General features: G+C 43.7%; 1 protein-coding gene across 1 annotated transcript in view; it reads right to left on the reverse strand.

The window, feature by feature from the left end:
- Positions 1-160: 160 nt before the first annotated feature.
- Positions 161-12,735, reverse strand: part of LOC146476525 (putative E3 ubiquitin-protein ligase HECTD4) — a 47,741-nt gene continuing 35,166 nt past the window's right edge. Inside the window, exons 37-49 of the mRNA XM_085114399.1 lie at positions 11,730-12,531; positions 9,407-10,779; positions 8,624-8,814; positions 7,364-7,630; positions 6,488-6,643; positions 5,764-5,867; positions 5,328-5,396; positions 4,908-5,060; positions 4,264-4,391; positions 3,938-4,133; positions 3,322-3,405; positions 2,113-2,254; positions 161-860 (exon numbers count right to left, since the gene is read on the reverse strand). Of these exons, the coding sequence (XP_084970525.1) occupies positions 718-860; positions 2,113-2,254; positions 3,322-3,405; positions 3,938-4,133; positions 4,264-4,391; positions 4,908-5,060; positions 5,328-5,396; positions 5,764-5,867; positions 6,488-6,643; positions 7,364-7,630; positions 8,624-8,814; positions 9,407-10,779; positions 11,730-12,531 (3,808 nt within the window). The 3' untranslated portion in view covers positions 161-717. The remainder of the gene's footprint in view (positions 861-2,112; positions 2,255-3,321; positions 3,406-3,937; positions 4,134-4,263; positions 4,392-4,907; positions 5,061-5,327; positions 5,397-5,763; positions 5,868-6,487; positions 6,644-7,363; positions 7,631-8,623; positions 8,815-9,406; positions 10,780-11,729; positions 12,532-12,735) is intronic.

The following is a 12,735-nucleotide window of genomic DNA, read 5'->3' on the forward strand; positions in this document are numbered from 1 at the left end:
GGAAGGATGACGCCAATCTCCCCACGTTCGAAAGTAACAGGGGTTTACGTGGATGACTACACGGAATACACACAATTCATCGCGATAACAAAGACTTTAGCGAAATGATCAGACTAGTACGTTGCTATTAAAGAATATTTATCTTAGAAACGAGAGAGAGCTTTGTGCAAAAGATCCATTTTATTTCCCTATCATAATAATTGTAAAAATATTCATTGTTTTTGTTTTTCGGAGAAAATAGTACCACTTATTCAAAAGCTGTGGTGTATCATATTTAACCTTTAATTCCCAAATTAAGCATAAAAATCCTTAATTTTTTTAAATACATTTTTTACTATAATTCTCACAACTTCCAGTGCTTACGAATACCCAGTGCGGAAGGACTTGTTCAGAGAATTAAAGGATTAAAATGATAGACTAACGCTTTACATATAATTTATATATACACAACACAGTCATAACAGTTTGTACCGCTTTGCAAAGAATATCAACAACCTCGTTCACTCTGTAAGGCTTGACCAAGTAAAAATCTTCAAACAAAATGAAATTCGTACTTGTATTTGGTGTTCGCTCCAGCTAATAGGCTGGGATTGTGTCGAGTGACAACTGTCCTAGTATCAGCAATTGTGGTTAGCTGACAATTGTTTGGTGGCTGCTGCTTAACCTGAGTAGACACTAATGCTGTCTTTTCGTTTGGGATTTGTTCCCGTGATGACGTCATGTGATGTCTGTTAGTGGATCTTCACGGCAATTAATGGCGTATAAAAGTTTTTCCGTCATTTTTTCCTGGGTCGAGTACTGGGGAAGCTTCACCATGAACATGCACGTTTCCACGCGTATGTAGCGCGCATCTGACGGACCTGGAATTTGAAATACCCTGGATGTTGTAATGCCCTATTGTAATAATGTTTGAACAACAGAAAGCCAACGGGTGAAGTCAGTACATGAGCCAAGTGGCCGACATTGGTGGCGCTTATCTCTGTTTGTACAGACGGAAGCGACTAAACTGTTTCTCCCACTACCAGCATTGTGTCAGAATTTACCAACATTTTAAAGGTACCCAGTTAATCCCCTTGGTGGAGACATTTGTGGAGTAAAGTGAAAGTCGAAGAACGATAACATCTAAGTGATGTGTTCTCTGTGGGTCGTCGTTAACAGAACAAAAGCAGAAAGAAGCCCTTACCATGATAACTACAATCAAGGATCTACATATTACATGAAATAAAGCGAGCAAACAAACAATGCCAAAGAGACAAACGAGAGAACATAAGAGAACAAAAAAGATGAACATATTCAACACGCAGTTAATGGCCTGACTTGAAAGTATCCATAGATGCACAACTCATTGAAAAACACTTTCGAAGGTAAGTATCTCCCACACGGCCGGCCGGCGTTTAACCCGGTTTCTGTAGTATGAAGCAACTGGGAGTATTGCTACTCCCTCCTGGATAGCATGCTAGTCCATCACAGGGTTACCCCCAGCAGTATGTCGCCGGTACCTATTTATACACCTTGGCGAAGAGAGACAATGTAAGGCAACGTTTCTTTGCTAAGGAAACAACACAGCGATGAAGAGACCAACCTCGCCTCGAACCACCGACCCTACGATCTTCCGACCGAAAGCCCGATGCGTTGACCATACCACCACTGCGCCTCCTCCTCCTCTGTGAATGAAATCTCTTACAAATTTTCTGTCATAATAATAGACGGGTACTGGAAGTCCTGGACTTCCAGTACTTGAATTCTAGTCTGGTATTTCCTAGGACTGGAAAGTCCCTGAAAATGGTAGGAGGTCCTGAAAAATCCTGGAAATCTGCAAATTCGAGTAATAAAGTTTTCTTGAAAGACATCGAGGAGCAGCTAGATGGGAAGATCCAACAACTTAAAAATACTTAATGTACATTATGAACCCTGGAAAAAAATCTTTCTGAATCCTGGAAAAGTCCTGGAAATTTGTTTCTGTAAAAGGGTAAGAACCCTGTGAACAAGAGAGCGTGTTGAAAATCTACCGAGGAACCCACGTGACCGTCTCCACACCACCAGTACCACCAGGTACATGAAGGCTTACACTAATCACTGCAACTATTGGATGTTGTCAAACTACTTAGTTACCTCTTCCATCAGGCGGTCCAATCTTCATAGGGTATGGCGGCACATGGACATCAGCTGTATTGGGGTTGCCATCCTGACAAGTGCAACGGCTTGGTAATCGCTCCTGGTTACAGGCAAATTTCACAAATTTTCGTAGCTGATCCTGAAAACGAAAGCAGAACTTCGTGAAAATGACATTTTCCTTAATGCTGCAGTCAGACTTTGCTCAGTTGCTGTGGCTGAGAGTTGCAGTCTCCCAGCCTTGCCGTGCTTGACAAGTGGCCAGAGCATGACACCGGGAACAAAGGCAGCCATGTTTAAGTATTTCATTGACGATGAAGGCCATAGCTTCAATAGGGTCTTGAAGAAACCACGACGGCAACGCCAACAAAAACGTCGCTTGAAAATACAAGTTCGCGTCACTTTTCTACTTCGCGATTATTCCAATTCGTTTTACTTGTACAGTGTGACCTAACTATCCAGTAACAGAACCGGTGGGAACGGCGTTTAAGTTGAAACAGAAAATGAAAAATTTACCATCATGTGCTCACGTTCTCTTCAAAACCTTAAATTTGGTCATTTCACGTTGTTAAAATTATAACGGAAGTGTAGGGCTTTTGTTTTTCTCATTAAATCCTATTGTTTTGTAACGTTCTCGTTGCCGTCGCTGTAGTAGCTTCTAATCTATTGTTCTGAATGGCTAGGGCCCGGAGATAAGAGGCAGGAACAAGTTAGCCTATGTGGGTCCAGTTGTTCAAAGGCCGGATAACTTTATCCAGTGGATAAGTCGCTATCCGTCAGTTTCAATCTGTGCAAAGATTTCAGTATTTCCTCTTGCACAAGCGAATATGCACACTCTAACCACATTTAAGTTTGGGAGTGTACGAAAACCTTGGACAACGTTTTACGTGAAGTATATTTTAGACCCTGAATAGTGCCTTATCCAGCGGATAAAGTTATCCGGCCTCTGAACAACTGGGGCAAAGCTCTCGCCTTGCGGCCGTAAGTTTCCTCTTTTCCTCAACGATAAACCGCTTTTCTGGTGTGCGGATTCTAGATGTGACGTTGCTACGCCAAGACAGGGGAAATGCGAAGAACCTCCAGAAAGCAATCTCGACCTTGAGGGGTTACCATGGACATCTCGCTCACCACGACAGTTTACAATTCAAGGACGTCACTTTTTCGCGTTTTATCTGTGCTAATATGCTTTTAAAATCCAACAGTACATACCTGAGAAAAGCTTTCCATGGAGTTCCAGAAGTATTCGATGTGTACGTCTGTTTCTTTAACCCCAGCGACGTAAGCTGTGTGAGCCTGACGAAAAGACAAAGAAGGAAACGGACATTAGTTCGATTTATGCCGGTACAAAAACAAAGTGACAAATAATGTCCTTTTGTTTATTATTAAAAGAGCTTGAATGAACGAGGTTGAAAGAGAAGGAAGTTTCTCGAACAGTACTCGAAAGTGAGCAACACTGCTCACTATAAAAACACATACAACCCACACCTCCTTGACGAAGGGCTAATGCTTGAAATGTCAGCACTCGAATCTCTGTACGGTGGCCAATTTACCTTGAGTTATCAACTCTGTTGATAAACCAAACATTCGTTTCTACTCTCCACCAACGCAGCACCCCAGTTTCTTCAGAAACTAACCTCCTTATACAGATTAGTCCCTCCGCAATTGATAATGAGTACTACCTAGTCCGAATAAAGCTGTTATGAGGTCAGATACTCTTAGTAAAACTTGTACTGAACTAGACCCAAGTTCTATTTTTCTAGCTCTCCCGAGCTATACCCAGTCAATCGCGACTCAGGTGAAAACATGTGGGGTAAAAGGGACAAACCTTTAGGAACCCCAGGTCGAGAGAAGGAAGACCACAGGTACGAATCTCAATGTCCAGCGGTGTCATGACCGTGAGCACGTGCAGCGGAACCACTGAAGACAGACCACAACGCACGGCAGCCATACGGGACTCACACCGGAGCTCCTTCATTCGTAGCTCCCTGATGGCCTCTACGTACGATTTGTGATTTTCCCATCTGCAACAAAAGGAGACGAACTTTACAGAATATCACTCACCAAAAACCTACTTTACTGAATTGGGGTGGTGAACACCCTTAAAAGAAATTATATAAGCAAGGTCGCAGTTATAGAAAAAACAACACTTACGTTACAGGGATGTTAGCACCATCTTTACACAACTCCACTTCTTCGCCGTCAAGAGAGGTGTAAACAAATCGATACGGACAAAGATCCGCTTCAAAACACAATGTCTGAAACTCTTCTACGCTTTCCACCTACAACACAAGTAACTATTTTTAAATACTTGTGTATTAGGAGTGGAGAAACAAATAAATGAAATGAAATGAAACAGCTAACTCTGTGTGAGGCCAATGGAGGCCGCCCGGGCTCTCAACCGTAAAGTCCCAACTACTGTTGCCATCCTAGGTTGAAATAGAAGGGTGCACAACAAACTCATGCCACGGTGTTTCCTCCAAAAAATGACAAGGGCGCCTATTTCAAATTTCGTATTAAAAACTGGCTTAAGTTTCAAGCAAGCATTGTCCGTAGCAATAAACCGTTCTCACCTCTTGTATTATTGCTTACTTGTAACTGATGAATGTTCAGGGTATCCCAAACATTGCAGAAATAAAACGAACTTGTAACAGAAAAGGTTCTTATTAAAAAAGAGTACCAAGATGGGAGTGCACATAAAGGAACAGGAAATTCCAGATGGTTGTGTCTGTTATGATGTATCCCCCCCCCCACCCCCTCGCCTTTGTATTAGGAGGTGCCGTCCTTAACGATCTTACCTCGGAAAAGCGTCGTAAGTAGTTGTAGGTGAGCACATCAGATTCTCTGAGGTCTTCGTGTGTGTCTAGAGGAAGGTTCAACAGGCTTTTCCAGAAGGAAGGCAGCAAATCCAACGCGAGTGGAATGTCAGATCGCAGGGCAATTCCCAGTAACTGTAGAAAGATTGAAAGTCGTTAGACGACAACTGAAGTGAATTAACAGAGGGTGCTTTCCATATGTCAGAACTGACCGGGCAGTTTATTTATGTACTGCGCCATATTAACAGTACTGCCTCTAACCATTCTTCAAAATGGCACATTTTGAAAATAATATGCACCGTTTTGCCGTTAAAAAATCGTATAGCCAGCCGTTCAAATAAAGCATTCGTTTCACAATATGCAATAAATATGGAAGTTTAAAACCGAAATGAAAGCTTTTACCTGACCAAAAAAGATCAGCAATTTCTCCTCAGCGTACGTCATGGAACCAGGCTTCATGATAAATTTACCCTACAATTCACAAGCCACAAAGAAAAAAAAATAACATGAACCATACATAAAGCTTTTTTTAAAAAATAAAATTTACGTATAAGGTCCAATTTGGTCAGAAGACTTTCAAAGAATCACGCCAAGCAGACCACATGCTAGCACTGAGGGTGGTCACAGCCCGAGTTCCTACCGTCCTCAATGGTTCATGTGCATCACCGAATTGGAGACCGCCATTTCTATGTGGTCATCCGAGCCAAGTGAGGGTCTAACCATTTGAATATGACAGCACCTCTTCCTTCTCTAAGGTTTGTCCATCATGAGTACCATACAGCACACCACCCTTGTTACTAAAATCACGTTAACGCGTACTTGCAAAACACAGACAGACCTTATTCTTGTTTGCAGCAGAGCTGGGGCATGGAACGAGTAACCTCACGTGGGTACCCTGGAGTTCACGAGCCATCAGCCACATGAAGTGACGAAACGAGCCTCCTGAGGATGGAAAATATCACCACATTGAAAACAACACATATGAAATTAATATAACAGCGATAACGGCTGCGATCGCTGGCTCAAAGGTATATTTCCAGTAAAAGGGGTTTAGCCAGGCCATCCCAGTGTGTAGTTTTCCAACCACCACTGTAATGTAATCAACCACCTCTCGACTATTCCTTGAATCTCTACTAACTAGTATGATTGATGTGATAATTTGTTTTTCATGAGATTAAAGAAGCATGTTTTGTTTATAGAACACTTGGCTGATAGACCAAACTCGTTTATAAAATAAACAGGACCACATCCAGGATGGAATTACAAGAGCCGAGGACTGAATCTTGCCGGGGGAAGTGGTCAAAACTACCATATTCGAAAAGGGTCCACCACAAAATAGATGGTGGTACCTCAGTATGCAACCCCCCCCCCCCCCCCTCCTCTACCTCGAAAGATGGTGTCTTCATTGCATAGTCGCCCCTCTATCAGTGTTTTCGATAACCCCCCTACCCCAGGCAAGAACAAAGCTGTTCGGACCAGTTTCCTATGAATAAAAGGGAAAAGCTGCGTGAAACCCAGTATACAAAACTAAATTGCTGAGTTCCATTTACAAGCAGTATTACCTGAACCTAGGACCTGCTCTCCTCGCAGTTGAACCTTGAGCGGGAAGACTGGGTCCCCTCCGGTGGCGACCTTAACCCTGAGACCATTGGACGAAATATTGGCGATATGACGAGCGGCCTGACAGAATTGAGGTCCGGCTGATGACACCTTGTCAGCTGAAAACCACACACGTACAGAAAGTTCAGTTAACCCTTTAAGCCCTAACAGTGATCAGCATATCAATGCTTATTCAACCCCTGAAGTCATGAGGAGGGTATGATCACCCAAGTTAATTTTCTTGATATTTTAATAACTCCCCCCAGTACTTTTATATGAAAAGTATGGGGACAAGATAGGAGAATGTGTACTTTGCTAATAGGGGTTAAAGGGTTAATCATGTCTAAGGAAATTCACTGATAAGGGAATTTAACTTGTTTACACGTAAGCTTGAAATGTTAGGTTGTCACGCATTTCATTTAACCCTGTAGGGAACCTATGCACAGCGGCCCGCTCTCCTAAAAAATCGGAGAGGCCACTGTCCCCCATTCTGCTTTCTTCTTTATGGTGCCCATTTTAAAGCAAGAGGGGGCGAATGCATTTAAACGTCTTTCTGGAGAGCTAAAGGATCCCATGTCTAAATTTTGCAATGTCTCTCCCGCGAAAAGTTTGATTTTGAACAACAGACAAATATCTTGCAGTTCTTAATTGATCTTTTCGATGGAAGACATTGGGCAGCTTTGGCAAACGTTGGTGCTCACATTTGACGCGCCAACGTAAATTAAAATCCCGCTACGCCTGCTGTAGGATTTTTTTGACTCCCTTTTATCCATTTTATTGCCAGTATGTTCAGTTTGTGCGGAGAAATCACATGTTGATCGCACGCACAGTGGAGTTACCTTCTAGAGCTTCTAAAGGATCCAAAGAGACTTCAGGTGGCGAGTCTTCAGCTCCGCGGTGGGCCGTGTGGTTGAGAACGTGATTCAGCAGCGCTACCTTGGTGTGATAAAACAGGAGCCCGCGAGCTTCCCTCAGCAGAGTAGCAGTGCTTAGGTTGTAGGAGTCAGCGGATCGTAGGTCGGTCACTGGTAACAGTAGACGCTCCACATCTGAGTTTAACGACTTGAGGAAGGCAAACCGACTCCTGAGACTACGGAGTGATAGTCCTAAGGAATAATCCAAGATGTTAAAAACTGAATACAGTCGAACCTCCACTAACGGCGGCCACCTCTCTACAACGGCCACTTTTTTTTGTCCCGGCGGACAGTCCATACATTAGCTCTTGTTTAAACCTCTCTACAACGGCAACGGCCACTAAAGTGCGTCCCCAACTGCCAAAATAACCTCTCGACAATGGCCAGTACAGCACTTTTCTGTAAAAACCTTTATTTATAAACTGATGCAGTAATCGACATTTGTCTTTTGAACATTACGTTTCTGCATCCATTTTAACGATATACGTATTTTGATTGTGTTCCATTTATATGCTGCAGTAAGCATAAATTGTCTACAATAATATAGCGAACGTTGCGAACCTTGCTCGTTTCGCCTTGTTAACATTTTGATTCAAAACATTATTTACGTTTTATTGTGTATCTTATCTATATGTATTATTTAAGATTGGATTGCCATTATACGCTACAGTAAGCCTGAACTTGGCACAATAAACATGTTGTACTTCCCGAAAAAAAAGTGTCATATTACACCCCTACCTCTCCATAACGGCCACCTCTCCACAACGGCCACTTTCTACTGTCCCCAAGGTGGCCGTTGTGGAGAGGTTCAACTGTAATTGGATAATGTAATTCCAGGGTTTTGATTGGCCTAGCGGCCTTGGGATATCAGCCATTATACAATACCGAGAAACAGTGGCCATTAAATTGTCTTCAGGTCTTCCTTGGACAATGAAATTAGTAAGTCCTAGCAAAATGTCTTGGTTGTTTTTAATAAAACAATTATTCCACTCGCGCTGTTGAATATGGATGGAACACCTGTGCCCAGCAACTTTCACTGTTAACATATACAGCACAAACTAATGAAAAATGTTACTTGATTTGAACGGTTACACCGTAGGATTTCATTAAGCGGTCTGGTTGTGCGAGTAAAAGCGGTAATTCCAGTTCCATAGCTGTAAAGCTCGTATGAAACTGTAAGCTCACCTTGTAGCTGATGAAAGTCTTCACTGGTGAGATCCACCTCGGAGAGAAGAAGCTCGTCAGGCATCAGGCGGGATGGAGTGGTGGACCAGGCGCGACACAGGGTATCCACGTACAGGACAAGGGCGTGGTCTCGAGTCACAGGCCAGTCAGCATGGTCTGATTCCATATCCGACGGCAAGAAATGTGTACACCTAAAAAAGTTGTCTTTTAGACCCACACACGTTCTCAGAACGGATACTGTTGTAAATGAAACCTTGGCTAAGTATTTGAAGAAAAGGGTTTCCAGGGAACAGAACGTCCGTAATGTAAAGCAATAGGATAGACTGCAGGTCAGCTGTACAAAACCCATCTCAGAATCGCTTATAAACGATTGAAGTAAAACCAAGGCTTCCACCTGTCACTCGCAACCTAATTATAATCGAAAACCGCACTTGCTGTGAACATCATCATCCCCGGCTACGTGGTGCACAGGGCTTTATCAACATTTATAGCCAGTTGAAGTTGAAACTAATACAGTATTTCATTATGAAAATACAACTAACCACAACGCAACGGGTTTTTTTTGTGGCTAACGTATTTACGACAGTGAGACTGCAGTTGACTTGTTTCAATATAAACCTCAATACTGTTGATTTGTAAATCGTGTTGTTCTTATGCTAACTAATTGCATTTACATACGAAATACACTGAAGTTTGAACAAACAAAGTCAACTTCAGACTCACTTCCGGTCAAAGGCCAGCTCACTAAGCCCACAACTGTTAACATGTTACTGCAGCACGTACCTGTGAAACTGCAAGTCATATCCACAAGCTATAACCCCTTTCCAAATCGCGCGAACATCCTGACAGCCTCTAATTAAGGCCCACTTTAAAAACCCCTCCAGTCCAAGCACTCTGTCATCGCTTTTCCCACCAGAGATTCCGTGATCCCTTAAAAGTTGCGTGACTAGCTCCGAGGTTGATTCCTTTGCGTGACGCACCGCATTCAAAAACGACAACAAAAGGTTACCGGGCGCCAAACTACAGATATCGTCCTTTGTCAACATTGGTTCTGATAACGCACTTTCATCAGTTTGTCCTGATGTTGAATTGCGATCGGTATTGCTGCTGGTATAGGTCGCTGTGTCGCTGCGTAGTTCCGCCACGTTTTCAACTGGAGTTTTGACTTCCTCCGTTGTTAACTCTTTACCCTGTTTAGCAGGGTCAGAAGACTCTGAATCAGCATTGGACTGAACTTCTTTAAAACTGTCTGATTTAATTTCCTTGACATCAGTTTGCACAGCTCGAGCGCAACTTGAGAAAATCTCAGCCAGTGCCCTCTTAGCTGAATCAGATAGTGTATTCTCAGTTTCACCACTTAACATTCGCACGTTTAAAAATTCATCAAACACAGCGAAGGCGGCAAGCTCGTTAGTTCCTTCCATAAGAAGTTCAGAGTTGACTTTAGCAACGCCAACACTAGATTCAGCTGACGATGGATCCTTTAGAGTCTTACTGGATGCAATAGCTTGACGCACCAAATCAAGCTGACTTGCGCTCTTCAATTGAACCACAGCATAACCAAGGATTTTCTCGGGTTTATCTTGTTGCGCACTTGGTAAAAGCTCAGTCATTGACCTTACTCTAGAGTCCAATCCGTCACTGCCATCCGCTGGAGGCGTCTTCTCGGCAGTAACACGTGACTCGACCGCGGGGATGTAAACATCATCGCGAATCCCACCGCTTGGTCGACTGGCTTTTTTTATCGCATCCACGGCTTCTTTCTTGCTCAGAGTGGGAGCAATGTTCGTGATGACCAGAAGCCGCTGTAGAGCGGTGCTCTTTGTGGGAATAACCGAAGCTAAGCTGTCTTTGAGCTGCGATGATCCACGCGGGTCTCCATGAATAAGATTCCTCAACAACAGTGTCGTGTCCACGATTTTGTCAAACCAAGGCATGCTTTCAGTAGGGGAGGTCACGCCGTGCCCAAAACCCCGTTTCCTTCGCCGTACGCTGCCGCGCCTCTCACTAGCCTTGCACTTGGGTGACGGCGGACCAGAGGAGGAGACTCCCTCCGTGGAAGAAGGAGGAACGACTGCTTCGAAGTTAAACGTGTTGCCACCACTGGTTGGCGGCGCAGACCTCATCTCGTTGTTGGCTGAATCAGAGACAGCTGCCTGGAGGCAAAAGAGAATATACGACTGATGCGGCCACTTACATATAATTACCTTTATACAGAGGGCTTTGTGGAAGCGAGATGGTGTAGTTAGTTACGATGGATCAGAGAATTGACTTTGCAGTGTATGTTAAAGTCCTATATGAACCCATGAATTTCCCCACTGAGTGTGCGCCCTAGTAAGGAAATGTGAGATCGCACGAGAGCAAAGAAAAAAGTCGCCGACCTCGGCGGGATTCGAACCTAATACCTGCGGATTTGATCGTTCGTTGATCTACCGACTGAGCTATGAGGTAGGACAGGGACAAGTCGTGGAATATCACGGTAGTAACTGCGGCAATGTGAATGTGAAGGGTACAAATGAATGTTGTGCCGCTCGCTGACCAGGGACACAAATGATGGATCCGTCCTTAGTACAAGCGGCACAACATTCATGCTGTAAATAGTTAGTTCGACGTCAGGGTTCGCGGCCAAACCTCTGCCTGCGCGTTGGTTCAAAGAAACTTTACTCCACATTATCTCCCTTAAGCCTTTGCCCAGGTGTATAAATGGGTACCAGTGACATACTGCTGCGGGTAACCGTGCAATGAAATGGTATCCTATCCAGGAAAGAGTACTAATGTTCCTAGTTGCTGAATGGGCCTGTCGTTTTGACCAAACTCTTAAACAGCAGCTGAACTCGAAATTTACATGACAAAATTCCTTGAGAAAGAATTCCGCTACTCGAGATGCATCGTACTAGATAAAAATCCGCTACATTTAGACTTAATGTTCCAGAGTTAAGTTCCTAGTTGTCCCTCGAGAGTCACACTCAAATCCGAAAAATCACATTACAAATAATCACGTGCAATTTTGACTAGTTCCAGATCCTACTCGTTTACAACAGGGCCATCAGTGGCTCGTGTGACTGATTTAGAGAATACATGCTTTACTCCTTGCCTCTATACTTACTTGCAAGGCTTCTTGCATATCCTTAAGTGACAACCCTCTACCTGACTTGCCTCGGCTGGGAGAAACTTCATGAGCTGCTGATACAAGCCCAAGAAGGGCCTGCAGGTAGGATGAAAACTCGCTGTGTTCGAAATTACAGTTGAGAATAAAATCCAGAGCTGCAGTATTTGTGGCTGAAAGCTCTTTTTCTAAGAGCTTCTGCAGCTCACTGCGCAAGGGCCCCAATCTCGAGATAAACAAGTCAAATGTACCCCAGTGATCGGGAGTATGCGGCTGGGCAGCCTGTGACTCCACATGATGACAGGATCTTATCAGCTGGGCCAAGAGGTGGAAGATAATCTCCTTGATGACCGCGGGTAAGTTCGATTTCAGTAAATACGAACTGAGAATATCAGTCAAGTTAAACACCACTGTCTTGTGAATCAAAGCTCTTCTCTTCTCCTCGACGTCTTCAGCATTGTCTTCACAGGTCTTCTCCGAATTCCGTGAAAATTCTGCGGCGGTTTCCAAGTAGACTTGAATAAAAACCTCAATGAATACGAGCGAGAGGAAGAAGTCTGCAGAGAACGCGTTCAGGTGCACTACAAGCCCTTCAGTAGCCAAGGGAGAGAACTGCAAGTAGAGCCGATTGCAAGGTAGTATCATGTCAGGATACAGGTTAGTTTTACTTGACAAGTTCGAATCGGCGGTGTTAGGGTACTGAACAACTTTGTACCGCGCTTGTTGGCCATTCTTGTTTAGTTTCTGGTTTCCATGATAGCATGAAATCGTTACACAAGCTGACCGAGGATTGGACATACCCCTGAAAAGAAACAGCAGAACTGCATTGAGCCAATATTCATTTGTGCTGCATTATACTCTTTTCAGAGAGGAAATACAAGGATATAAAGTACCGAAAGCATAGACTATCGGACAATTTCATCCAACCTCAAGTTGGACGCCAAATAATTGGTTCATATTCAAACCACCTCTGCTTACAAGAGGGGAAAGAGACCCAGACAAAACA

The sequence above is a fragment of the Pavona decussata genome, unplaced genomic scaffold (assembly GCF_977016875.1).
Source record: "Pavona decussata unplaced genomic scaffold, jaPavDecu1.1 SCAFFOLD_76, whole genome shotgun sequence".
Taxonomy (NCBI): Eukaryota; Metazoa; Cnidaria; class Anthozoa; order Scleractinia; family Agariciidae; genus Pavona; species Pavona decussata.